Below are 23,726 nucleotides of genomic sequence, written 5' to 3'. Positions count from 1 at the left end.
TCTCATATATATTGTTGATACCTATAATCGTTTAAGAGGAGGCCTTTTTCCGTTTCATCAACTGTATTGTCCTATAGGTATCTTTCAAATCATTGAGTTTTTCAGCAACAACAATCAAACTCTTAAACCAATCAATTTCGACTTGTTGATAACTATTTAAATCATCCCTTTCTGAGCTACTGTTAGTTATATCAGTTTGTAGATCAGAATATTGTGACATGGCTTTTAGTGCTTCTTCACAGGTATGTATGGTACTCCTTTTTGGCTCGCGTCTCGGAGGCCGTTCAGATGTGTCAGAGATGTATTCATTGACTAGTACACCGGATGTTTCTGGCGCAATTGGTTCAGATTCTGGCAAGGGTGTCGGTGATGGTGATGATGACGTAGACAAGGACGAAGATGAGGCTGGGGTAGATGCTCTAGAAATTGAAGACGATGATGGATGTAAAAGACCTGAGGTGGAGACTTTGGATGATGTTGAGCTTGGTCTAACTTGCGAGTTGTCCTTGTGCCCTTGTTGCATTTTATTCTCTACTCGTGGTTTGCTGTTTACTAAGGCCGCTGGGTAGTCACTCGCGGTTTTAATTGAAGTCTCTCTCAGAGCTAGCCAATTACGAATTTCTTCTGGCACCCTTGTATTCGGCACTGTTGGATCAAGGTAGTATCCAACATTGTCCGAACCAATCACATCTTCATGAGGTTCCTTAGCCGGCCTACCTTGCTTCTTCTTACCATGCAGATATCGTACTTTAACAATTTTCGATGGAGAGACCGAATCGGCTATCTCGGATACTGAATTAGGGGTCCCATCGTCATTAAGAGTTGACTCAGATACTTCATCAAGCTTTATGGGGTCCCTCGATAATGCCGAATTTACAGAGGTGGATTGGGGTTTTGTTCGTTTCTTTGGAGATGAGGAGTTTGATTTTATCAATGCATGGTCCGACGAATTACCCTTTAAACCAGTAGACTCAGATTCCAGTTTAATTGCTGACTGCTCTTCAACCTGGTGTTGCGATGTCTTGGCTTCAAGTGCCTCTTGGTGTATCTTTCTATTGTAAGTGAACGAGACTATTAGACTTCTCGAAGGAGTCCCGCGGTTGAATATCTTATCTGCAATTGCCTTAAAATCTGTCTTTACCACATAAGGTTGGGGTTCCACTGGCTCCGTGTCATCTACGCTACTCTTTTTCAAGATATCAGTATTCTTTACCTTCAATGTGGTTGTATACAGTTTAGTTTGGTCTGGTGTACTACTGGAGCTTGACGAGCTCCCTCGGCTCCCATCCGACAATTGTGTGTTGTCACTCAGTGGTGGTTTGTCCCTCTTTGCAGGTTCCAGTTTATCTTTGCTATACTTGAATGATACAAACATGGCGAGGGTGGTATATGTTGTACGACTTGTGATGATATGAATTGTGGGCTTATAACAATTGCAAATTGGAACTATTTGATAAAGAAAAATTTAATTGTTGCCAAAAACGTACGAAAAAAGGAAAGGGAAAAATTGTTTTAGTAAACTACTGACACATTGAATTAATAAAGCCGTTACACCAGTCAACAAAGTTAAATAATGACAACTACACTGATAGCTCCAACTGAGGATAACGCATCACTAGTTCAAGCTGCCGAAAAAGTAGCCAACTTGATTGAATCATTTATCGAATTGGGAATTCTCGTTCACGACAATCAAGGAACACCTCAATCGAATCTTGCATTATCAAACAAAATTCAAACCTTGGCCAGTCAATTGAAAGCTGTTTCTCATAGTGATGGTTTGAAAGACAAATTGGTCCCCATTGATGTTGTTTCATATATTGAAGATGGAAGAAACCCGGATATTTATACAAGAGAGTTTATTGAAGTCACAGCCAAACTGAATGCCAAACTTAAAGGCAAAATGCAAGGATTTAACAAATTGGGCAATATTTTGAGTGAAAAATTAGTGCAAGAGTACCCAAGATTGGAAGCGGGGCTCAAAGATATCAAGAGCCGAACCACTTTTGATAGCTTAAGCACGTATGATTAGAGTACGAGGATAATCGCGAAGCTATGAGCCGCAAGACTAAGTGGAATGAAGCACTTCATGCATTCAAGAATGACGTATAGCAAATCACCTACGGAAGTGAAAGTAGTTCCAGTCAGTTCTTGCCTTTAGTAGAGCCACAATTTAATATAGCAGGAGAGATATGCGACTGTATGCTGTGAGATGAAGGTGTTCTATATTAATGAAGCACTTGGTAATAACTTGGGGAGAGTCGATTTGTCAAGTAGTCGAGGGACGCGACTTTAATATTGACACTTACTTGTGGTAACGAAATGCCGATTGAGAGGAGCTATTGCCCCTTTTGGTGTCTCATGTCCTTAATGTAGAGCTATTTCAAAAGAGACAATCGTTGTAATTGTAATTGCTTTGCAATAGAGTTTCTTTGAAGGAGCGATACCGCCAATTTCAGATGATCTGAAGCACATTATATTTTTATAGCCCATACATTTGATGGGCGAGAGAATTAAACGGAAGCTGTTGAATTTCCTTTGTTGACAAACGGCAGTGGTCATAATAATAGTAATCTACGAGTAAGCTTGTCAAGTGGGAGTAGCGTTTGAATGAAAACAATCAAAAAGTTGTTACATTGTTTACCTTGCATTAGGACGTTTATACACAATTTTTTTCAACTGTTTCGCCAACACATACAAGTAATTAGTCTAAGCATGTGACGAGTTTGCCTTGATCTTTTATTTGAATTTATTTAGATTTAATGTATTTATTGATAACTATTTTTTTTACTCAGTTTGGTGGTGCTGGTTGTTGCAACTGAAAACGGAAAATTATTTAGACTCGACTTTCAAATACTAAAAGGGATAAGCTAAATGTTGTAAGCACCGTGGTTTTGTATCGGAACATCAAAATATTGCTTTTAGGGTTTAGTTTACTTTGGCTCAATGAAGAAGAACATGTATCTCAAGATGTTGGGTTTGCTTTTGACATAGTGGATCTCGATATTCAAATTTCCAAGTATCTCGAGTCAATAGATGCTCATTTTCTATGGAAAACCCATCAGTTTCTTTAAAATATAATGTACTTCTAAGCATCTTTCGTACCAACTCCTTTCGTTGGTTATTCTATTTTATTTTTGTACACTTGTCATTTTTGTGTAAACAGTCGTAAACATTTGATGAACAAGAGATGAAGCAAAATACGATACTACTACGTATCCGTCTGTGTAATCGAACTTGTAGTTGCTCCGATTACAACTAATAGGTAGACACCGACTCTAGCTTACCGACTCTAACTTACCGGCTCTAACTTACATCGGTCGGGAAGCTGATACAAATAACGGACAACTCAGCGAGTTTGAAAATCTTAAATAGGGCTTTTAGTTTGAATTTACACGTCTTTTGTCCAGGTAAATAAAATTGATGTTAGTGAAAGGGTTATGAACATGACCAAAAAATTTCACCCATACATCAACAAAATTCTTCGGATAGATTATGCCCAATAACCTTTTCCATTTTTACCTTCGGTACGTCTTTGCATGAAGTTTACAATGGATCTTGGAAATCTAATGCACAATGTATGAAACCGGAAGTGCAAAAAAAAAAATAATAATACACAAGTGGAGCCGGTATTTTGAACGTATACCATTAGAGTTACACCATTATGTACAAACAGCCAGTTGAAGTGTACAGTTCTAAACCCAGTGGCAAAAGGTAAAACTTACCTGTAGTTATAAGAATACGCTAAAAAACTTACGATATTATATTGTTAGAATCTAGCATTAAAATATGGTCTACTAACATAAAAACTTAATTTTATTTATGAAGTGTTTAAGGGAAATGATGGCCATTATCCGTCATTTACGCGTGTTTTCTAAAACCATAAAAAGCCAATAAGAAGAAGAATACAACAGAAGAATGAATAGAAAACAACCAAAGTTAGTACAATAACCCTATTGTTAAATGAAGGACAATGAAACCACCAAAGGAGAAAACAACCGTGTGTGCTTTATATAAAAGAAGCACTTCTGTCTGTAACTGGGCTTAAATGCCTATTCTAGAAACATGACATCTGTTTTGGGAACAAACACAAAACATGTTGGAACAGTCCATATAACAATAGAATATCCTCAACAATGAAAAGGTGGCATTAGGAATAGCTCATAACTCATGAAGTTACAGTTGACTAGATCTCCTCTTTGATTTCTTCTCTCCACTTACACGGAGACTCTGTCGTTGTGCCATGAAACGTTTTTCTACAGTAAACCAAATTTAAAAACTAGATAGAAAACAATGTCTGGTGCTACTAACTGGGGATCTCCAGACCAAACTACTGACACAATCGCTACTGACGCAACTGCTATAGACTCAACTTGCATTTACTCGATTTTAAAATGAAGGAGCAATATAGGATTCTTTCAGATTAAACAATGCTTGCCAACACCCCATCGGGCGTGGATTTATAAATTCATGCATAGTCTAAAAACTCAACTTGACATTCATACATAACATGATGAATAAAGTTATTTTACTCCACCCAAAGCGTATAGTAATCAAAAAAAAAATAAAACGTGGCTGGCTTCAGAAAAAAGAAAATATTTTATTACACAAAACACAAACCTCAGAAGCTTATTACATGATATATTATGTAATATATCTTTAAAAGCTAACATCAAACTTCAAAAGTCAGATCGTAATATTAAGAGCCTAACTTCCTTACGACTTCAATCAACTATTGTAGTTCAGTCCGAGAAATGAAGCTTTTTAAGAGCTTTTTGTTATACTCTCTGGTTTGTTAGGTTGCTATTACATTGTATTTACTTTGTTGAGTTTAGGGTTATGAGAATAGAGTAGTCTTTTCTTCGTGTGCACGTAGTGCAAACAATAATTGTGGTTTGTGTAATCTAGGACTTTTTTAGATTTTATATCTCGGCGTTTGTGTATTATGCAAACAACCATGTAGTATCGATGATAATATTTCCTCAACTGAACTAAAACCATTTAGAACCCAATTCCGTTTTTAATGTTCCACCAGCAATTTAATTTGTGTATTAAGGTATATAAGCATGCATGATTTTCCTTTATCCATTGTTTCAATTCAATTTTTTTGACACTTTTACTCACCTCGCTTTGTTTTTATTTTCGCAACCACCTACGTTCGTTAACCAAGTAGACTCATACCACCCCACCCCGTTATCCCCCCCCCCCACATACACGCATACCCATATAACGGAGCTAACTAAAAAAGATAAAAATGGTTTCAACAAAAACAAGTTCATTGCTTCTAATCACTTTGAGTGCATTACTATCAAAGGTACACGCTGCTGATGAAGATACCACATCATACGACGGAACCACCGTTGTACCTGTCACCCCACAAGCTACCGCCACTACAACAGTACCACAGGTTGTTGAAGAGAATGGTGTTGTATACATTTGGACCAATGAAGAAGGTGTCTTGACTGCCACTACTGTATTTACTCAAACTACGACAGTAGCTGGAGCTGAAGCTACTCCAACTGATGATGATACTACTGAGACCACCGCCACTACACCAACTGATGATGGTTCAAGCAGTAGTGCGGCCATTGCTGAATCCACATCACCAACCACCTCATCGTCTATTTCAACAACTTCTGCTCCACCACCAACTTCATCATCCGTTGCTGAAGAAACCGGAGAACCAGAAACTGACTCCTCACCATCATCATCATCAGCAGCCTCACAACCAGAAGAAAATTCATCAGGTGAAGAAACCACTTCAACAGATGACTCCTCCTCCTCTTTATCAACCCCTGGTGCTTCAGCACCATCAGACGCCATCTCAACAACGCTTGCTGCTGATAACAGTGTTATTATTATCCCAACTGATGTTCCAGAAGGTGATTATTCAACCAAGACGGTAACCACTGATACTGTATTGGAAAATGGATCAACTGCAGTATTGGAATTGGTTGTGTTATACACTGCTGTTTGTTCTGCTTAGTAGTTACACCTACGAATGCGATAGCTAGGTCTACTTCCTATACTTTTAATTTCTATACATTATTGGTTTTGTACATTAGTCAATTGTGTTATTAAGTTCTTTAATTTTACTACTTTATACCAAGCAATATTTACTCTTAGAGCCTCAATCACTATCACCCCAATCTCCTCCACCTTTTTCCAACTTATCTTTAGAAGCTTCCAAAGCCTCCTTTGTATGACGAACTTTATCTTTAGCCTTCTCCTTTAACATTGATATAATCATCAATGTCTTTTTAATCTTTAGTTTTGTTTTCTCCTTAGTCACAATCGCCACAATCCCAACCAACAACTTTGCCTTTTTAATCTTTTGTTTTATTACATATGCCGTTTTCAAGATAATCAATTTAGTTTTAATTGTAATCAAAATGATAATCTTCTTGGTCTTTTGCAATATAGCCACTGTCAATTCCTTGAGCTTAATCAACAATGCAATTGTCTTTTTTTCAACAATCCAGATTAACTTCTTCAATTTAAGTATAGGAAGGATAATCAACTTCAATATTCCTTGTGCTTCAAACTGGACATTTCCATCTTCACTGGGAACAACAAATATTGTATCATCATTCTCAACCATACTCTTAACTCCTTCAGCTCCTGATTCAACAAAAAGACTAACTAAAAACAAATTGATTGCCATGTTTGGTGAAGCATTCTTGAGAATTTCACTCTCAGGATCAAATTGAATAACCATGGTGGCTTTCCCATCACGATCATCATCAGCATCATCATAAGCATCTCCGCTATTACCTGAAATAACAGCCGCTTCTTGTTCAAGATCAACTTCATCATCGTCTCTATTAATCCAATCCATTTGTGAAGTCAAATTCTGTTTCCCCGACCAAAATGAATCAATTTCAAATTCAAAAAATGTAACAGGATTCAACGAAGAAAGAATCAATGTCTCATTAGTCTCAATCAAATGAACCACAGTTTGATTAAATTTGGTCTCCAGTGATGATGCATCCAACTGTTGCCACAATTGCGATGATTGAAAATGCTGATAATTATAAAATTTCCATGAATGTATTTCATCCAGTTGTTCAAATTGATGAACCAAATATTCTTCTTCCATGGGGTAAAAAAGATTAGTTACATCACTGGTATTGGAAACTGTGTAAACTTCAGTGCTGAATGTAACCACCAACAAGGTTGTAAATGTAAGGAGTATATTCACAATTTGCATGTTGGCTATAAACTTTGGGTGATCTGCTTGTTGAGACATAACAATTAAATTCAGTGAAAATTGTGGTCACTAGCTTCATAAAATACATAATCCAATCGTGGGTATACACCAGCATACCAAAAATCTCCAGCATATCAAATTAGTTGTGTTGTGTAAAGAAGTGCGTGTTTGTGTCAGCATAACAAAACTTCAGTTGCAAAAAAAAATTCCCCACATAGAAAAACTGCAACTTACACAATATGGCAGGGACGATAAGGGAATTGATAGTTAGTCATATTAATACACACAAGCTCTATTTTCCTAGACTTGGGGAAGCACAAGAACAGATTTAGCTGCAACAGTAGTAAGATCAGTCTCCACCACCACCAAAGAGTTTCTCCCTTGTTCTTTCTGCTTGCGTCAACGCATGTCCCACCTTTTCATCAACCTTGCCATTCATCTTAATCTTCTCCATGATTGCCTTATCAATAATCATATCTTTTGTCATTTTAACCTTCGTGGCCACTTTTTTGACATCGTAGTCAATCTTGGTTGCTGTTTTTATAACCACTTTTTTAATCAGTACAACAACAACCACAGTCACATCGATTGTCTTTTCTACCACATCCAGTGCTGTGCCTTTAGCTTTAACAACTACAGCTGTGATTTTCACCTTTATAGAAATTAACACCTTCTTTTTAAGCAACATAAATAACTTTTTAATCAATAAGAATGGAAGTAAGATGATCTTTTTGATGATGAGAAATGGTAGGCAAATAAGAAACTTTATAAGTAGTAACAACTTCTTTAATAATTTAAGTGGAAGTAGGAGCAACTTCAACAACTTTTTAGCTTGCATTTCAAACTCATCGTCATCAGAGCCAACTTCGATTGGTATAGTGCCATTTGTAAAATCAGCAAGCGAAAATTCCTCAACTCCGTAGCTCATAAGCAAACTTGTAAGTATAACGTTCTCACCAATTGGTGACGGAAGTTTTAGTATATTCTCTTCTGCATCCATCATAAGCATAGTTGCAGTTTCATTCGCTGGTAAAAGTATGTCCAATTCCTTAGTATCATCATCAGCAAAAACTCCAATCAATTCAAGGTCAACTTGATAAAATGTTGGTGGGTGCATAGATGTGAGCATCAACGTTTGATTAGTCTTGTTGAAATGAATCACCGTCTGGTTGAATCCTTCCGGTCCCTTGTTTATGTCTTCCCATAATTTTGATTGTGTTAAGTGATCCTCGTCGTAAAAGTACCAAGAATGGATTTCTTCTTGGTCAAAATCGTGAACAATATGCTTCTCTTCAGAATAAGAAGACGCATGCAGATATCCCATACAATTGCTTATGGTAAATCCACACGCCAATATCGATATATAAAAAACTCGCATGACTCGCTTTGACGAAACAAACGCATCGCTAGTCAAAAAAATGCCGATTCATTATGATAAATATGTAGATCCGAGCATAACAAATTATCCTTGGTGTTTGAACAAGTAGTTAAAAATACATGTAATCGAAGAATCAAATCTGTGTCGAAACAAAGTAAACTAACTGTCACATCATGGTTGAATACTATCACCTGACGATACTCAACCACTTCTCTCCTCAACGACTCAAAACCAGGCATTGTAAGTGATCTCGTCTGCTCTCACAAAATGGCTTTTCATGTTTCAACTCATTCAAATTGAAAAACAATAATCCCAACTTTTTGTACTTGTACAACGTATAAATATCCTCCCATTTACCCTCTGTCCAACCACCAAGACTAGCAGCTTTCATATCCACATCCGGCTCCTTTTTCTTGAATACATCTTTCACTTTTTCTATTATCGACTTTGCCTTTCTCTTCTTCCAAATGAGCTTTTTCAATCTCGCTTTTGGGAACGAGGTAAATTTCAATTTCTTCTGAATCTGTATTGTTTCTCCTACACCCGCACGACAGATGACAGTGTTGCTCATATAAAGCTTAGTTCCTAAACCGTCAAATCCATAGTCATTGGCTAAACTTACTAACAACAAAGAAACTCCGACTGATAACCCTGGTGGAGTAGAAAGGGAGTATCCTTGAGCATCGATATATGTTATACTTGATGTATTATTAACCATTCGTAAACATCCTGTGACAGGAACGGTATTTGAAAATGTATTTGGGTCCCCTGCTTCAAATTCATAGAATGTCAAGGGGTTGGTTGAAGAAAGAACAAACATTTGATTAGTTTCATTCAAATGTATTGTTGTTTTGTTGAACTCCACATCTGTTTCTTCCAAAGCTCTCCATAATTTGGATGATAGTAAATGCTCCTCATCGGTGAATATCCAGGAATGAACCTCCTCTGAGTTAATTTTGGAAACCTTGTGTTCTTCCATTATGTGTGCTTTTGACCTTGGAATAAGTGATATCAAAAGGCTTATCATAACGGAGATGATGGGCCTCGTCCACATGCTGCAAGGATTTTCGGCGGTTGTAATAGTTTTATGTTTTATTCGTTATGCGTTTGGCAATTTTGACAAGAAGATATTGTTTGGAAAAACACTAAAGCCAGAGGGCAGTGATATATGGCTCACTTCTCTAGTGAACCAATCCTTGGTTCAAGGGTTGTATCTGATGCTATGAATCGTCGATAATTTAACCCATTGCTGAGTCGGACTCTTCACCTTTAAATTCTTCATCCTGAGGATTACCTTTTTCCCGCTCTTCCACTTCCCTACGCAACAGATTCGGCTTTTGTTCTAGATTGGTGCTTTGTCTTTTCATAGCCAGTTTTGTTCTGAGTTGAATAGTCTGGTTAATCTGCTGCTGAAGGTCATCCAATTTACGTTGAAAAATTAACGTTTCCCTTGATATGATGGATTGCTGATCTTTGAGTGCTAATTTCAATTTCTTGATTTCCTCGTTCTTCTTCCCAATAATGTTTTGGCAAAGTGATAACTGGTTTCGCAAGTCAACATTGACCATTTCTACTTCAGTCAACTTGTTGTTGATGTTATGTAACGAATTTTCCAATGTAAACAATTTTCTATCTTCCTCGTGATCATTCTTTAACTGTTGCATCTTTAGTTGCAATATTACACTTTCCAACTCATCAATCTTTTGATCCCGTCTGCGAATATCTTCATTCAACTGACACTCGTTGACTTTTGCCGCTATGGACGGTATAGTAGCTGACATATTGTTGATAATAGTAGGCAGTTGTGTATTGTGCAGTCTGCCCTTGTTTGTTTACCTTTCTTGATTTTTTTCCGTTGTACTTTGACTGCCCTCATTGCATTTGCAACCAAGAACCATTGACACGCCAACAGATTGTAATTTGTCTACCTTTTATGTCACAACACATCTAAGGCGTACTGTTGAAGGATGAATCCTAAAACAATGGGCGAAGAGTGGAAATCAGAAGTATTAATGGAGTTCTGATTCTTTCAAAACGTAGAATGGATTACAGTTGAACGAATTACAGGTGGAACTCATTAATGCACTAAGCAGTTCGTATAATCAGCCATGAGACGACTTAATCTTAGATTAATTTTACTCTACTTGAGCATTCTCTACTAGTGTGGGGCTGTTGACTAATGTCTAGAAGTGCGGCTCATTTCGAGTCGAAAGAAGTCAATTTCTATCGGAGTCAAAAAAAGGTACGATTGTACAACTTTTATTGTCTTATCTTATCTTTACATCTGTAGCTTTGAGGTTTATTTTTAAATACTCCACAGTGCGTAAGGTCTATTACTTTACCTCTCTAGTGTTGGACCTGTCAGTTTTCATGGTTCAACACTAATAGCAAATCAATGCCTCACCCATTCACACAATAATTTTATTGTGAATCACATATTAAAGATGTGATATCACGTGCCAATGGATAACCCTGAATCGGAAATTGCAATTTAAATTTTCTTTTTTCTTAGTCGCAACACAACGTTTTAATTTATTCAATTTGACTCACTCACGTTGCATCAACCATCATCACCCGTATTTAACGTTGGAAAAAGGTGTTTTTTTCGAAAAATTTTTTGCAATTGTTGTTGCACAGAGTTATTATTAGTCAATCAGCAACCAAAGTATATAAACTAAGCTTGCCAATCAATTATCTTATTTAACAGCTCACTACTTTCTATCACACGATGACCAATCCTCAAGATATTGCAAACGCGTTCAAGAATGCTGTGAACATTTCAGGATCACCAAATGCGGTCTCAACATCCCCAACGCAATCTTATTTGAGCCAATATGTTCCATCAAAGCCAACCAAAGTGTTAAAGCCATTCTCCACTGGTGATATTAAAATACTATTGTTGGAAAATGTTAACCAAACAGCAATCAACATTTTTAAAGGACAAGGATACCAAGTTGAATTTTACAAATCCTCTTTACCAGAAGAGGAATTGTTGGAAAAAATTAAGGATGTACATGCCATTGGTATCAGATCAAAAACCAAATTGACTGAAAAGATTTTGAAACATGCAAAGAACTTGGTTGTTATTGGATGTTTCTGTATTGGTACTAATCAAGTTGATTTGGATTTTGCTGCCAAGTCCGGTGTTGCTGTTTTCAATTCACCATTTTCCAACTCAAGATCAGTTGCTGAATTGGTTATTGCCGAGATTATCACTTTGGCTAGACAATTAGGAGATAGATCAATCGAAATGCATACCGGAACTTGGAACAAAGTCAGTGCCAAATGTTGGGAAATCAGAGGTAAGACTTTGGGTATCGTGGGTTATGGTCATATCGGATCCCAATTGTCTGTTTTGGCAGAAGCTATGGGTATGAATGTTATCTATTACGATGTCTTGACAATTATGTCATTGGGTAACTCAAAACAAGTGGGAACCTTGGATGAATTATTACAAAAGGCTGTTTTTTTTACTTTACATGTCCCCGCCACTGAAGACACCAAGAACTTATTAAGTGCCCCACAATTTGCTGCCATGAAAGATGGTGCATATGTGATAAATGCTTCTAGGGGAACCGTTGTCGACATTCCAGCATTGGTTCAAGCCATGAAAGCTGGTAAGATTGCTGGTGCTGCATTGGATGTGTATCCACATGAACCTGCCAAGAATGGAGAAGGTTTGTTTGGCGATGATTTGAATAGCTTTGCCAGTGAATTGACCTCATTGAGAAATGTCATTTTAACTCCACACATTGGTGGTTCCACTGAGGAAGCACAATCTGCCATTGGTGTAGAAGTTGCAAATGCATTGACCAAATATATTAACGAAGGTACATCTCAAAGTGCTGTCAACTTCCCAGAGGTTTCATTAAGACCTTTGGATTTGGACCAACAAAACGTTGTCAGAGTATTGTATATTCACCACAATGTTCCAGGTGTTTTGAAAACAGTCAACAATATCTTGTCCAATCACAATATTGAAAAGCAATTCAGTGATTCACAAGGAGACATTGCATACTTGATGGCAGACATCTCTGATGTTGATATCAGTGATATCAAGGCATTGTATGAACAACTAGAACAAACCCCATACAAGATTGCCACCCGTTTGTTGTATTGAAAAATAGGCACTACTTCATAATTCTGTACATTCCTATAATAAAGTATTTAATTTTCTGATAGTTGTTGTTGTGTAGTATGTCTTTTAGAAAGGTGGTTGCTTGGAAACTATAATTATTCACGTGATTGGTAGCACTTTAAAATTTCCAGGTTTTGGTGGCAACAGCACTGAAGAAAAAAACCACTCGAATCAATACTTTGAATTGAAACAACCATTGAATCAGATTCATTTTACAAAATTTCAAACATAAAAGGAGACACACGTAGGTAACAATGGCATTAGTATCTGCGGCTCCATATTTGGCATTACTTGGTGAACCAGATATCAGCTTGAAGTCGTACGCTTTATCATCGTTGAATGATGTGGTTGACCAATTATGGGCAGAGATAGCTAACAATATTACCGACTTGGAAGAATTGTTTGAAAACACTTCATTTGAAAAAAGAGCTTTGGCTGCTTTGGTGATCTCGAAAGTCTATTACAACTTGGGTGACTTTGATGCATCTGTCAGGTATGCATTGTACGCGGGCAACGAATTCAATGTGGAAGAACAGTCCCAATATGTGGAGACAATTGTCAGTAAATGCATCAACTTGTACAACTCATTATCTCAGCAAAAGTTTAGTGATGATTCAGTAGTGATAGAGCCTAGGTTGGCGTCAATTTTTGAAAAGATGTTACAGAAATGTTTAAAGGCAAAAGAAGTGAAGTTGACATTAGGTATTGCATTGGAGTCATATAGATTGGACTTGGTGGAATCTATTTTGAAAGATCAAATCGCAGAAAATGAAGAGCAAGGACTCAATTTGATAAATTATGTTTTGGTTTGCTCGAACTCTACTATCACAAACTCAATCTTCAGAGTAAAGATTTTGAATACTTTGATATCATTATTGTTGACTTTAAAGAAACATCAAGATTTTTTCACCATCATCAAGATTATTGTTCAATTAAATGATTCACAGCTTGCAATCAACTTATTTCAAGAGTTGGTCAAACAAGATGAAGAATTGATTGCGTATCAAGCTGCATTTGATTTGGTAAACACAGCATCACAAGAGCTTTTGGACACTGTTATAAAATCTTTTTCTGATGAAAGCGGCAATATAATAGTGAAAAAGATTTTAAACATATTATCTGGTGTACCAACGTCTGACTTTGACAACACGTTTCTTTACAAAAATAACGACACAGACATCACTATATTAAACAAGACTAAGAACCTTTTAGATGGAAGAAGTTCAGTCTTCCACTCTGCAGTTACGTTTGCTAATGCTTACATGCATGCAGGTACCACCGATGATTCATTTTTTAGAAAAAACTTGGAGTGGTTGGGAAGAGCTACAAATTGGTCAAAATTTTCAGCCACTGCCGCCCTTGGTGTTATTCATAAAGGAAACCTCTCACAAGGACGTACCATTTTGAAACCATATCTACCAGGTTCAAGTAGCGCCGCTCATACCAAGGGTGGTTCTTTACTCGCATTGGGATTCATTTACGCCGGCCATGGTAGAGAAGTTGTAGGATATTTGAAAAAATTCATTGATGATAATGGTAATGCATCTGGAGCCAATGATATCGAGGTTCAATTACACGGTGCCTCTTTAGGTGCTGGTGTTGCTGGAATGGATTCTCAAGCAGAAGATTTATACGAATCTTTGAAAGTTGTACTTTACTCCGATTCTGCCACTTCATCGCAAGCCGCTGCTTTAGGTATGGGTTTGGTGTTGCTTGGATCAGGAAATGAAGCAGCCACCAATGATATGTTGACGTATGCTTTGGAGACTCAGCACGAGAATATAATCAGGAGTTTGGCTGTAGGTATTGCTTTGTTGCATTACGGTCGCGAGGAAAAGGCAAACTACATCATTGAAGATTTATTAAAACAAGAGTCATCTATTTTGAGATACGGTGGTGCATTTGCTGTTGGTTTGGCATTTGCCGGAACTGGAGACAATGGTGCCATCAAGAAGTTGTTGCATTACGCTGTTTCAGACCCTAGTGATGATGTGAGAAGAGCTGCGGTTTTAAACTTGGGTTTTGTGTTGATACGTGATTACACTGCTGCCCCTCAATTGGTTAAGTTGTTGTCTCAATCCCACAACCCACATGTCAGATATGGTACAGCTTTGGCTCTAGGTATCTCGTGTGCTGGTAGAGCCTATGCTCCTGCAATTGAGGTTTTGGAGTCTTTGACAAAAGATGCGGTTGATTTTGTAAGACAAGGAGCCATGATGGCAACGGCAATGATTCTCATACAACAAAATGAGTTCTTGTACCCAAAGGTAAAGGACTTTACTAAACAGTATGCTGATACTATCAAGAATAAACATGAGGATGCTTTGGCTAAATTTGGAGCTACGTTATCTCAAGGTATTATTGATGCAGGTGGTAGGAATGTGACAATCAATTTAGAAAACGCACAGACAACCACTTTGAACACAAAGGCAATTGTCGGATTGGCAATCTTTTCTCAATCGTGGTACTGGTTCCCCTTGGCTCACTTTTTATCCTTGTCATTTGCACCAACGTCTGTGATTGGAGTTAGAGGTGGTGATTTGAAGATACCAAAATTTGAACTAAATTGTCATGCAAACCAGGAGTATTTCCAATATCCTCCTAAAGTAGAAGAGTCTAAGGAAAAGCAACCAGACAAGTTGGCCACCGCTGTGTTGTCTACCACTGCTAAAGCCAAAACAAGAGCAAAGAAGAAGCAACATAAAAAAGAGGAGGATGATAAAATGGAAGTTGATGATGAGAAAAAGGATGAGAAAAAGGATGGCAAAAAAGTGGAAAAGAGGTCAGAAGACACATCAGAGCCTGTACCTAAGGATAATAAGGTATCTGCATCCAAAGAAGATAACAAGAAGGATGAAAACAAGGAAACGAGCTCTCAACCAGCAACTATACGCTACACAAAGACCCCTTACAAGATTGAAAATTTGTCTAGAGTTTTACCACAACAATCCAGTTATGTGTCGTTCATTAAAGATGATAGATTTGTACCTGTTAGAAAGTTTAGAGGAACTGGTAGTATTATTGTCTTGCAAGATACCAAGCCAGATGAATCTGTTGAATTTATTAAGACTGTCAGGCAATTGAATATAACAACCGCACCAGTACCTGAACCATTTATATTGAGCGGAGAAGATTTAGAGGACGAATAGTTGTTTCTGAGCATGTATAGATTTATAACGAACATGTCAAGTTATTAGCTTGTAGTTTTGCATCGTAGATATTGCGGTTGGGTGAAACATGCAACGTGAATATCGCTTCTACCAATTTGTTCGTATTTGGCAATAGGGATCCATCGTCCAAACCGAACACCCCTGCCTATTTTTTTCCTCTTAAGGTATCTATATCTGACTCCTTCGACAGTGTAAGTGGAAAAGAGAATTGCAAATTGTAAAGTATTCCCCGGATCGACATCGCAGGAGTAACTTCCACCTATACCTTTTCCAAAAATGAACTCTGTCTTATAACTTGGCCCAAAATTGATAAAATACCCTCCATAACTCACTCTAAAGTCCAACCCCAAATCTAGCTCAACTGACCATGTTTGTCTATACGTTGCTTTATCACCAGCATAATTTGTTACACAACTGCCTAATGGAGTCCAGTTCACTATGGAAGGGTCAACCGTACCTGGGGATGGCGTATCGACAAGTATTTCCGACACATTGCTCTCCTCGTATGATAGCTCTATAAATTGTGGCTTCTTTGATGTATCAAGAATGTTTTCATTGAATATGACTGATTGGGAAAAGGGAAGATGGATGATGGATAATGGTTGTAGTAATAAGGGTTGTACCTGCCTATACGAGCTGATGGTTCGGTGGTTCAAATCTAGTTTAGATAGTTGGTGGATAGATCCCAAGTTGCTCCTTTCGTCAAAATAGCCACCAATCTTGATACTTGTAATTAAACGGAAGAGAAATATAAAACAGACATGTTGCATGGTTCATGGAAAAGGTTGAAATATTTACACCAATATAATGCGAAAAATAGACAAAAAGGCAACAGAAAATCCGGTTTCTTCATTTTGAATCTCCCTACACAAGAAAAGCAACTTAGAAAAGGTGGGCTTCCAGGATAGTGAGATTGATGACACAGTCGACTCTATTTGTAGCATTTGCAACCAAAATCAGGCATATCAAAAAAGTAACATGCAGGACATAATATTATAAGTCTTTACCATATGCATATTCATTAAAGCTTGCATACTATATTTACATCACCCAATATTCATGAGGCATATCTTCATTTGAATCGTCACTTTCATTTCCCGCAACTTGCCTGACTTGCGTCTCAGGACCACTCTCAGAAGAGTCATCTTCTCGCATTTCTTCGTCTTCATTGTTTCCATCATCTTCAGAATCAATAGCATCTCTTCTCCTTGATCTTTCGTACCTAATTTCGTCATCCACGAGATCACCAATATCGTCAACCACATCGACTGAATTGTCTTGATTTCGTTGGAGCCTCAACTCATTACTCTTACTAGCATGCTTGGTTCTCAAATCTGGCACAAAACCACCAGAACGAACACCACGACATAGATAGTTGATTTGATGTAATGCACTTCTAAGCTTTTCAAAGACTTCAGGCTCGATAGAGCTATCGGACGCTAAACTAGCTCGAGGAATTTTCGATGCTCTTCTTGAATAATCAGTAAGCACATCATAAATTACCTTTGTGAATCCAAATTTATCCAAATATTTAGCACGGTCATACACTGATAGCTCATCACCTACCAATTCCTGTTCCTTTTCTGGCTGTTCTGTGACCGGTTGCTCATTTTTCTCTTGCTGTGACAACGCCCTTTTGATTCTCAGGGTATCAACAGTTTGATATACTTCATAATCAGTATAATTCTGGATATCGTATCCAAAGACCGATGATTTCCAGGTCAAGTTGACAAGAATCCATGCGATGGAAATTTTGATCATGTTTAGGTTCTTCGTCAAATACTGCGGGTTGTAGTTGACATTACTTATTACCAGTTCTGGCAACTTAAATGAAAGCAATCTCATCCAAATGTGCAATAAGGTGTCGTTAGGGAAAAGTTCTTGCTTCAATTTATCAATGACAGTGTAGGTATGATCCTCAGTGAAGTTTATAGATCTAACCATCTTGACATAATCCTCATTCCCAATTAACTCCACCAATGTTTCATCATTGTCAAAATTGAAGCTTTGGGTGCTTTGTGGTGTGAAAATGGATGCCTCAGTCAAGTTTCTAATCACAAATTCGGACCAGTTCTGTGGAAGCAATGGTTGTAACTCCGGCTTCTCATTGTTCAAATATTCATCGATATAAGACTCTCTTAAAATTTGAGAGAAAGAAGGTGATCCTGCTGTGAAATTTCGCAAAATCTCAAACGCAACAACTTTCTGACGGAGTTTTGTTTCCGATGTTTCCGTTGGTACAGATGAGGTTCCCAGACCGGTAATTCCATAATTTGCCTTTTGAAGTATAAGACTCAATGGGAAAAAATTCAACACTTCTTGCTTATTCTCAGATGCTTCGTTGTACATAAAGTTTTTCATAACTTGTAGTATTTTCAATTGCATCACATTTCTTTCAAATATATCCTCCTCAGTTAAACCAGAGACATCAACATCAAAGTCGGTTGCAGAATTTTGATAGATTATAGACAAACTTGATAGAAAATTCTCGTAGCCAATGATTTTATACCTGAACGAGCTGAAGTCAAGGATAAAGTTGGCTAAAAGGCTAACACACAACGCCTTATTAGTCATGAAGGACTTTTTAAAAGCAACTTCTTGCACAAACTTGTTTTTGTTGACTCTAAAGATAAAGCTTCTTGTTAAATCTAGAGTTTCATAAAGTCGAATGATTTCCAAAATATTGGTAACAAAACCTCCTGCTGACAGAGTCAGCCCCGGCTCTGAAGTGATGATTGAAGTTGACTCTGGTTCTATGCGTGGCCTTATTGTCAGAATATTTGATGAAAATGAGGCAATACCGGTCAATAAAGTATCCTTATTGTCTCGTGTTACAAAACTTTTGAATGAATTGGTCTCCACAAAAAATGTTCTCAAAGTTGCCACCGATCGTGATTGTGAGCGTATAAAGTAAAGACAGTGAGTGAAAAGTGGTGAATTTTCTAATTTGCTAATCACTCCCAAGTTTTTCCCAAGCCAAGATATGTTGTGCTTGACTCTCTCACTTTCGAGGCTTTTGGTCTTGACTGTATGACTCAAAATCTTTTGCAATAAACGCATTTGGTTGAGAAGAAAGTGGTAATCTTCAACGATATCGAAAATCACTTGGGGTATATTTGTCCCTGTACTTTGGTAAAATGAAACCAACCTATTTCGATACTCCTCCCGCTCACTTGTGTATACACTTAGAAGCAAAAGAAGATCTGCTAATTCGGCGGAGTAGGCATCCCTGATAGGCATTGAGGTGAAATCAACCAAAACTGTCCCAAACTTTGATCTGAGTTTCAAATCTTCAAATACTTTAAATAACCCTGAGTGTTTATAACAATATTCCACCTTGGAAATTAACTTGTAGTCAATATTCGTATCACATATCCTATTGCTTAATGTAGGGTACAGTGTACACAAGTCAGCCAAGACTTTTACTGCTGAAGTTAAGAATAAGGAAGCATTAGACGTTGATTCTTCGTCAAAAACTGGATTTATATGTAAAGTGCCTTTATTCTTGGAGCCCTTACTACCATTCATCTCATCACCACCATTGGGGTTACTACCACTGTCCAATAGATGCACTATGCTTGCAAATAATTTCTCATAATTACGAAAGATTATACTCTCCAGTAACACCTCCAGAACACTTAAATTTTCCAACAATAGAACCAACAAATTAAGCGAAGCAAGATTAAGCCCTTTTGAGTTCACTTTCATTAACAAAAGCAACGAAGTATAGATTTCGGTAATTGGTATCACCGGCTTTGATAATGGTGTACTCAAGAATATTCCTAGAGGGGTGTTTTGTCGACCAGCTAAAAGGAAAGGGTCATGATAATTCTTCGAGAAGCTCATTACTTGGGCAGCTGCAGTAATTAACTCCAACAATAATTCAACACTTATCATTTCGTCAATTAATGCAGCATTTAAATCAACGTTAGGGAGATGATCGTCCTCAAATGCAACCCAATAAAGGTCTTCTGGAGAGCGGTATAGTTCGGATAAATGTGTGGACACAATTAACTGGCAGTCCGATGATAATCGGCTTAACAAAACCACAGATAAAGTCAAGATTGCGTTGTTTTTCAAAGGAACCGCGGTGGTAAGCACCAATGGTACCAATCTCAACAGTTTTATGATTATGCTTGGATGTAACTTGGTTAGATGGTCATGAGTATTACCAGTAGCAATCAATAATAATGCAATAAATCGCCACACTCGGTTTGGATCTATTTGATTTTGTCGAAGATTGGACAATATTATTAAAATGTCCAAGCAGTGACCCATTAACGTTTCAACTTGAAATAGGTACTTGTCACCATCTGTCACACGTAGCAGCGGAACAAAAGTCTCAACAAAATGGTTAAGGAGTTGCGTGATTGGATCTAGTGCTAACTGCATGATCCCAATTGACCCGGAAACACTGTCATTATTCAAAGACTCAATCTCTGAGGCAAAGGAGCTGAGAATATGAAGTATAACTACTGGTTCCTCCAACTTATTCAAAGTATACACTGGGTCATTTGCCAGTATATTAAATTTAGAAATGCTGTCAGCAAAGATGGACACCAACTGGTTCATAAATGTGACATCATTCAACAATTTAAATTTAAGGTCTTTGTTTCCAATGATCTCCAAACGAAGTTCAGTAAAGTTGTAGTGTTTGCTGTTCCCATTTTCTTGGAATAGGTCCAACGGCATGGTGGTGTTTGACTGTTGCTGTTGCTGTTACTTCCTTTTTGATTCTTGGATGTGCAAGTTTGACTCGCGGTAATTTAAATAAAGGCGCACAAAATTTACGAACCCTATTACAAAGCACAACTTACATATTCACGCTTCTTCTAAACGTCTTTCATTAAGTCTATTTTCACTGGTCTGAATCTACTATATTATTCTACCTCAAATTTTACCCCTCCAAAACTTCTGGGACTCGCCGGCTGGCTTGCCGTTTTTGATATCTGCACTAACATTAGTATCAGCCTCAACTCTCTTTGGTATATAGTTCAAAACCTCAGCCAAATTTTCATTATCTTCCAATCGGACAACTCCATTTTTGTCAGCAATGATATAGTCACCAGGGTTTAACCGCAAGATATCTTCATCTCTTGATGGGTCAATGCTGAGGGTTTTTATTTCTAAGGGAACATTTATACCAACAACCTTGAGCACGGGACCATTAGCTGTGGTTCCCGTTGCATACGACCACACAGGATAGTTCAATTCATTATGCTCATCCAAATCTCTAATTCTTCCTAATATGACTGACCCATTAGCCTTTCTGTACTGTGCTCTGGTTGACATTAATCCTCCATATAGGGCATTGGTCACCGTATGGTACGGAGCAGTGGTCAACTGCAATTCCAAAGGTAACCCAATAACCACAATTGAATCCTCGGGAACTTCATCAATATAGGATTGCTTAACTGCAGGTCTTGGGTCGGATTTTGGTGCGTATAAAACAGTGTATGCTTTTCCTACGGCCGACGGAGTGGATAATACTGGTGATTGGTTAACTAAATTGGGGATGAATCCGCCATGGGGTAAACCTTGTTGATTCAAGGAATCAGACACATCACATGCGGTATAATTGGAAAGGAATTTGATAATCTCCTTGGTAGACAATTGTTTAGGTACTGGTGGTGGCATTTCTTTGGAGAAATGTGGAGAAAAAGGGTTTGCAAAAAGTCTATTGGTGGAATTCGCGATCTAAGCCGAGCTTCTATGCGTGAGCCAAGGATTTTTTCCAATTCCACGACCTAAATCAGATTAGCTGCTATTTGCAATATGAATAAATACTTATCTACTTCCTAAAATTAGTCGTCCAAACTTAAACGCTTCTGTAGTTTTTTGTATGTTTCACCATCTACTGTTTCGTTGGCAGTTTCATCTTGTGTCTCGTGAATTGAGCGACGTTGTTGAGGAACAGTTTTATGGCCCACTTCATCAGCTTTAGTATCTTCTTCAAACTGCCTTACGGTGGTTGGTACTTGGAATACATCACCAAGATTACTCAAAAATTCTGGCTTCAATTGGTAATCTTTGGCTATTGTTTGGTTATCAACTCGTGGATCTCTAACATCTCTCAATATAGCACTCAATGTCTGTGGATGAACCATGGATTTGAAAATTTCCTTTCCATCATTAGTATTCTGTGACATTTGGTCTTTAATCTCCTGTTCGCCAAGTTCATAAAGCCTTTTCCTCTCTTGGAGTTGTTTGATAGCCGCAGCGTTTTTATCCTTTGCTGGGTTAAATTCCACGGTCTTGATCTGTTTGCCTAGTTGGTTTAATGAATCAATAAATCCTTTGTCATATGTGGATGTACCTTGCTCATGAGGATCACCTCCATCTTTACCCTCTGGTGTTGTATTTGCAGAATTTATCTTTTTATGCAAAAATTTTGGATCAAAGGAGGTTGAGGAGTTGGCTCTAAAGGCTGTCTCCTTTTGATTTAGACTTTCATCAGGGGTGAAACCTGTCTGGTTGTTACCACTGAGTGGTGTTGGTGATTGTGTGGTGTTGGGATGATGTAGATGATCAGGGCTAGGTGGGCTTTGCGATGCTTGTTTCTGGGCTTTTAAAAGATCAATCTGACTTCGTTTTATCGGCTTTGAGACCGATTCTGTGATAGTTTTCGACAAATGTCTCCCTCTTTGCTTTGATGCTGAGCTTCCCATAATAAGTGGATACTTAGGAGCAATGACCTGAAAGAAGACTCTTTTTCAAATGGCGCAAATTTGTCTACGTCTGTATTAAGTAACAATTACGTAATTGCCCTCAATGATTTTGGACGCCACCAATTGATTGACTTGGACAGTTGATTCCCAGCTTGTGGAACCTATTTGAATAGTGAATTGGCCTGAGAGAATATCAAAGTTTCTACGGTTGTAGACACAATAGAAAGTCTAGATTTTCCTGTATCAGATGATCATTACCTTTATATTAATCTATGACTTTGCACTATACCATATTTAATGGTCTTTCTTTGACTTTTTCTCCTTCTTTTCCTTCTTGTCTTTCTTCTCTTTCTTCTCCTTGTTGTGTTTTGAATCGTTGTGAACTTCCTTGTGTGTTGCTTCGTCTTCGACTTTCGTCTTTTTAATAGCTTTACCCTCTTCTACGTCAGAGTCACCATCATATGTAATTTCAAAATCTTTTTCACCGTATCCCGTAGGGTAATGCCTCATTCTCAATCTCTTCAACTGAGGAACATCTTCTCTGGGGGCCCTGGCTTTATCAAAATCAATTTGTGGAATATTGACAACTTCTTTGATATTATAAAAGCGGCTAATTTTAAGGTCAGTTGGCTTATATGAGTTATGCTTAGCTTTGAATATGGTATGCTTGTTATTTATTTCAGTTGTGGGAATAATCGAAGATGAAGCAGCCGGGTTTAGTTCTTCTTCTACTTGGTATGATGACCCACTTATATCAAATGGTTCAGCAACTCTATTCTTCGTGAAAGCAATAGGCAAAGTCTTTAATTTTTCAAGGGGGAAGTCTTTGGGTGTTTTGATCAACCATATTTCCTTATCTTTGGCTTTGGGTAAGCTTTTTGATGGATGTGAAAGTTTATGATAATGCTTCGGAGGTTCAAAGACTTGTTCTTGATCTTCTTCTAGATCGGAGTCATCGACGTATTCGCTGGACTTGTAGTTTGTAGGAGCCATTATGCTGGTTGGATTTGATGGCTTCCTGTGTTGAAAGAATTCTTTTTCCAAAATTTTTTGCGAAGAGCCTCATCACCAGTGCAACAAAATGTTAGTTAGGTGATCTCATACACAGCAGAATGCAAGAAAAACTTAGCTTCCAAGGGTTATATTTGCTACTGGATATGGGGTG

The 23,726-nt window shown here is 37.8% G+C and overlaps 14 protein-coding genes across 14 annotated transcripts; 4 read left to right on the top strand and 10 right to left on the bottom strand. All coding sequences in view use genetic code 12, as the record gives it.

The window, feature by feature from the left end:
• Positions 1 to 31: 31 nt before the first annotated feature.
• Positions 32 to 1,375, bottom strand: CORT_0A05190 (hypothetical protein; the record flags this gene model as incomplete). Its single annotated transcript, XM_003866299.1, has 1 exon — positions 32 to 1,375. One exon carries the CDS (start codon positions 1,373 to 1,375, stop codon positions 32 to 34), a length of 1,344 nt encoding a protein of 447 aa, XP_003866347.1.
• Positions 1,376 to 1,573: 198 nt separating this feature from the next.
• On the top strand, positions 1,574 to 2,029 carry CORT_0A05180 (RNA polymerase II mediator complex subunit; the record flags this gene model as incomplete). The annotated part of the gene is made up of 1 exon (XM_003866298.1): positions 1,574 to 2,029. One exon carries the CDS (start codon positions 1,574 to 1,576, stop codon positions 2,027 to 2,029), a length of 456 nt encoding a protein of 151 aa, XP_003866346.1.
• Positions 2,030 to 5,251: 3,222 nt separating this feature from the next.
• On the top strand, positions 5,252 to 5,983 carry CORT_0A05170 (hypothetical protein; the record flags this gene model as incomplete). The annotated part of the gene is made up of 1 exon (XM_003866297.1): positions 5,252 to 5,983. The coding sequence occupies one exon, from the start codon at positions 5,252 to 5,254 to the stop codon at positions 5,981 to 5,983; it is 732 nt and encodes a 243-aa protein (XP_003866345.1).
• A 144-nt stretch (positions 5,984 to 6,127) lies between these two features.
• On the bottom strand, positions 6,128 to 7,246 carry CORT_0A05160 (hypothetical protein; the record flags this gene model as incomplete). The annotated part of the gene is made up of 1 exon (XM_003866296.1): positions 6,128 to 7,246. One exon carries the CDS (start codon positions 7,244 to 7,246, stop codon positions 6,128 to 6,130), a length of 1,119 nt encoding a protein of 372 aa, XP_003866344.1.
• Positions 7,247 to 7,556: 310 nt separating this feature from the next.
• Positions 7,557 to 8,585, bottom strand: CORT_0A05150 (hypothetical protein; the record flags this gene model as incomplete). Its single annotated transcript, XM_003866295.1, has 1 exon — positions 7,557 to 8,585. The coding sequence occupies one exon, from the start codon at positions 8,583 to 8,585 to the stop codon at positions 7,557 to 7,559; it is 1,029 nt and encodes a 342-aa protein (XP_003866343.1).
• Positions 8,586 to 8,802: 217 nt separating this feature from the next.
• Positions 8,803 to 9,639, bottom strand: CORT_0A05140 (hypothetical protein; the record flags this gene model as incomplete). The annotated part of the gene is made up of 1 exon (XM_003866294.1): positions 8,803 to 9,639. The coding sequence occupies one exon, from the start codon at positions 9,637 to 9,639 to the stop codon at positions 8,803 to 8,805; it is 837 nt and encodes a 278-aa protein (XP_003866342.1).
• Positions 9,640 to 9,823: 184 nt separating this feature from the next.
• On the bottom strand, positions 9,824 to 10,366 carry CORT_0A05130 (Kip4 protein; the record flags this gene model as incomplete). The annotated part of the gene is made up of 1 exon (XM_003866293.1): positions 9,824 to 10,366. One exon carries the CDS (start codon positions 10,364 to 10,366, stop codon positions 9,824 to 9,826), a length of 543 nt encoding a protein of 180 aa, XP_003866341.1.
• A 947-nt stretch (positions 10,367 to 11,313) lies between these two features.
• On the top strand, positions 11,314 to 12,705 carry CORT_0A05120 (Ser33 protein; the record flags this gene model as incomplete). Its single annotated transcript, XM_003866292.1, has 1 exon — positions 11,314 to 12,705. One exon carries the CDS (start codon positions 11,314 to 11,316, stop codon positions 12,703 to 12,705), a length of 1,392 nt encoding a protein of 463 aa, XP_003866340.1.
• Positions 12,706 to 12,977: 272 nt separating this feature from the next.
• CORT_0A05110 (Rpn2 26S proteasome subunit) lies at positions 12,978 to 15,872 on the top strand (the record flags this gene model as incomplete). The annotated part of the gene is made up of 1 exon (XM_003866291.1): positions 12,978 to 15,872. The coding sequence occupies one exon, from the start codon at positions 12,978 to 12,980 to the stop codon at positions 15,870 to 15,872; it is 2,895 nt and encodes a 964-aa protein (XP_003866339.1).
• Positions 15,873 to 15,916: 44 nt separating this feature from the next.
• On the bottom strand, positions 15,917 to 16,663 carry CORT_0A05100 (hypothetical protein; the record flags this gene model as incomplete). The annotated part of the gene is made up of 1 exon (XM_003866290.1): positions 15,917 to 16,663. The coding sequence occupies one exon, from the start codon at positions 16,661 to 16,663 to the stop codon at positions 15,917 to 15,919; it is 747 nt and encodes a 248-aa protein (XP_003866338.1).
• Positions 16,664 to 16,934: 271 nt separating this feature from the next.
• Positions 16,935 to 20,585, bottom strand: CORT_0A05090 (hypothetical protein; the record flags this gene model as incomplete). Its single annotated transcript, XM_003866289.1, has 1 exon — positions 16,935 to 20,585. The coding sequence occupies one exon, from the start codon at positions 20,583 to 20,585 to the stop codon at positions 16,935 to 16,937; it is 3,651 nt and encodes a 1,216-aa protein (XP_003866337.1).
• Positions 20,586 to 20,783: 198 nt separating this feature from the next.
• On the bottom strand, positions 20,784 to 21,530 carry CORT_0A05080 (hypothetical protein; the record flags this gene model as incomplete). The annotated part of the gene is made up of 1 exon (XM_003866288.1): positions 20,784 to 21,530. One exon carries the CDS (start codon positions 21,528 to 21,530, stop codon positions 20,784 to 20,786), a length of 747 nt encoding a protein of 248 aa, XP_003866336.1.
• A 167-nt stretch (positions 21,531 to 21,697) lies between these two features.
• On the bottom strand, positions 21,698 to 22,561 carry CORT_0A05070 (hypothetical protein; the record flags this gene model as incomplete). Its single annotated transcript, XM_003866287.1, has 1 exon — positions 21,698 to 22,561. The coding sequence occupies one exon, from the start codon at positions 22,559 to 22,561 to the stop codon at positions 21,698 to 21,700; it is 864 nt and encodes a 287-aa protein (XP_003866335.1).
• Positions 22,562 to 22,855: 294 nt separating this feature from the next.
• Positions 22,856 to 23,554, bottom strand: CORT_0A05060 (Rpa34 protein; the record flags this gene model as incomplete). The annotated part of the gene is made up of 1 exon (XM_003866286.1): positions 22,856 to 23,554. One exon carries the CDS (start codon positions 23,552 to 23,554, stop codon positions 22,856 to 22,858), a length of 699 nt encoding a protein of 232 aa, XP_003866334.1.
• Positions 23,555 to 23,726: the final 172 nt, after the last annotated feature.

This window comes from Candida orthopsilosis (assembly GCF_000315875.1).
Source record: "Candida orthopsilosis Co 90-125, chromosome 1 draft sequence".
Classification (NCBI taxonomy): Eukaryota; Fungi; Ascomycota; class Pichiomycetes; order Serinales; family Debaryomycetaceae; genus Lodderomyces; species Lodderomyces orthopsilosis.
The sequence above is the reverse complement of the archived record's forward strand: the minus strand, read 5'-3'. Positions and strand labels throughout refer to the sequence as shown.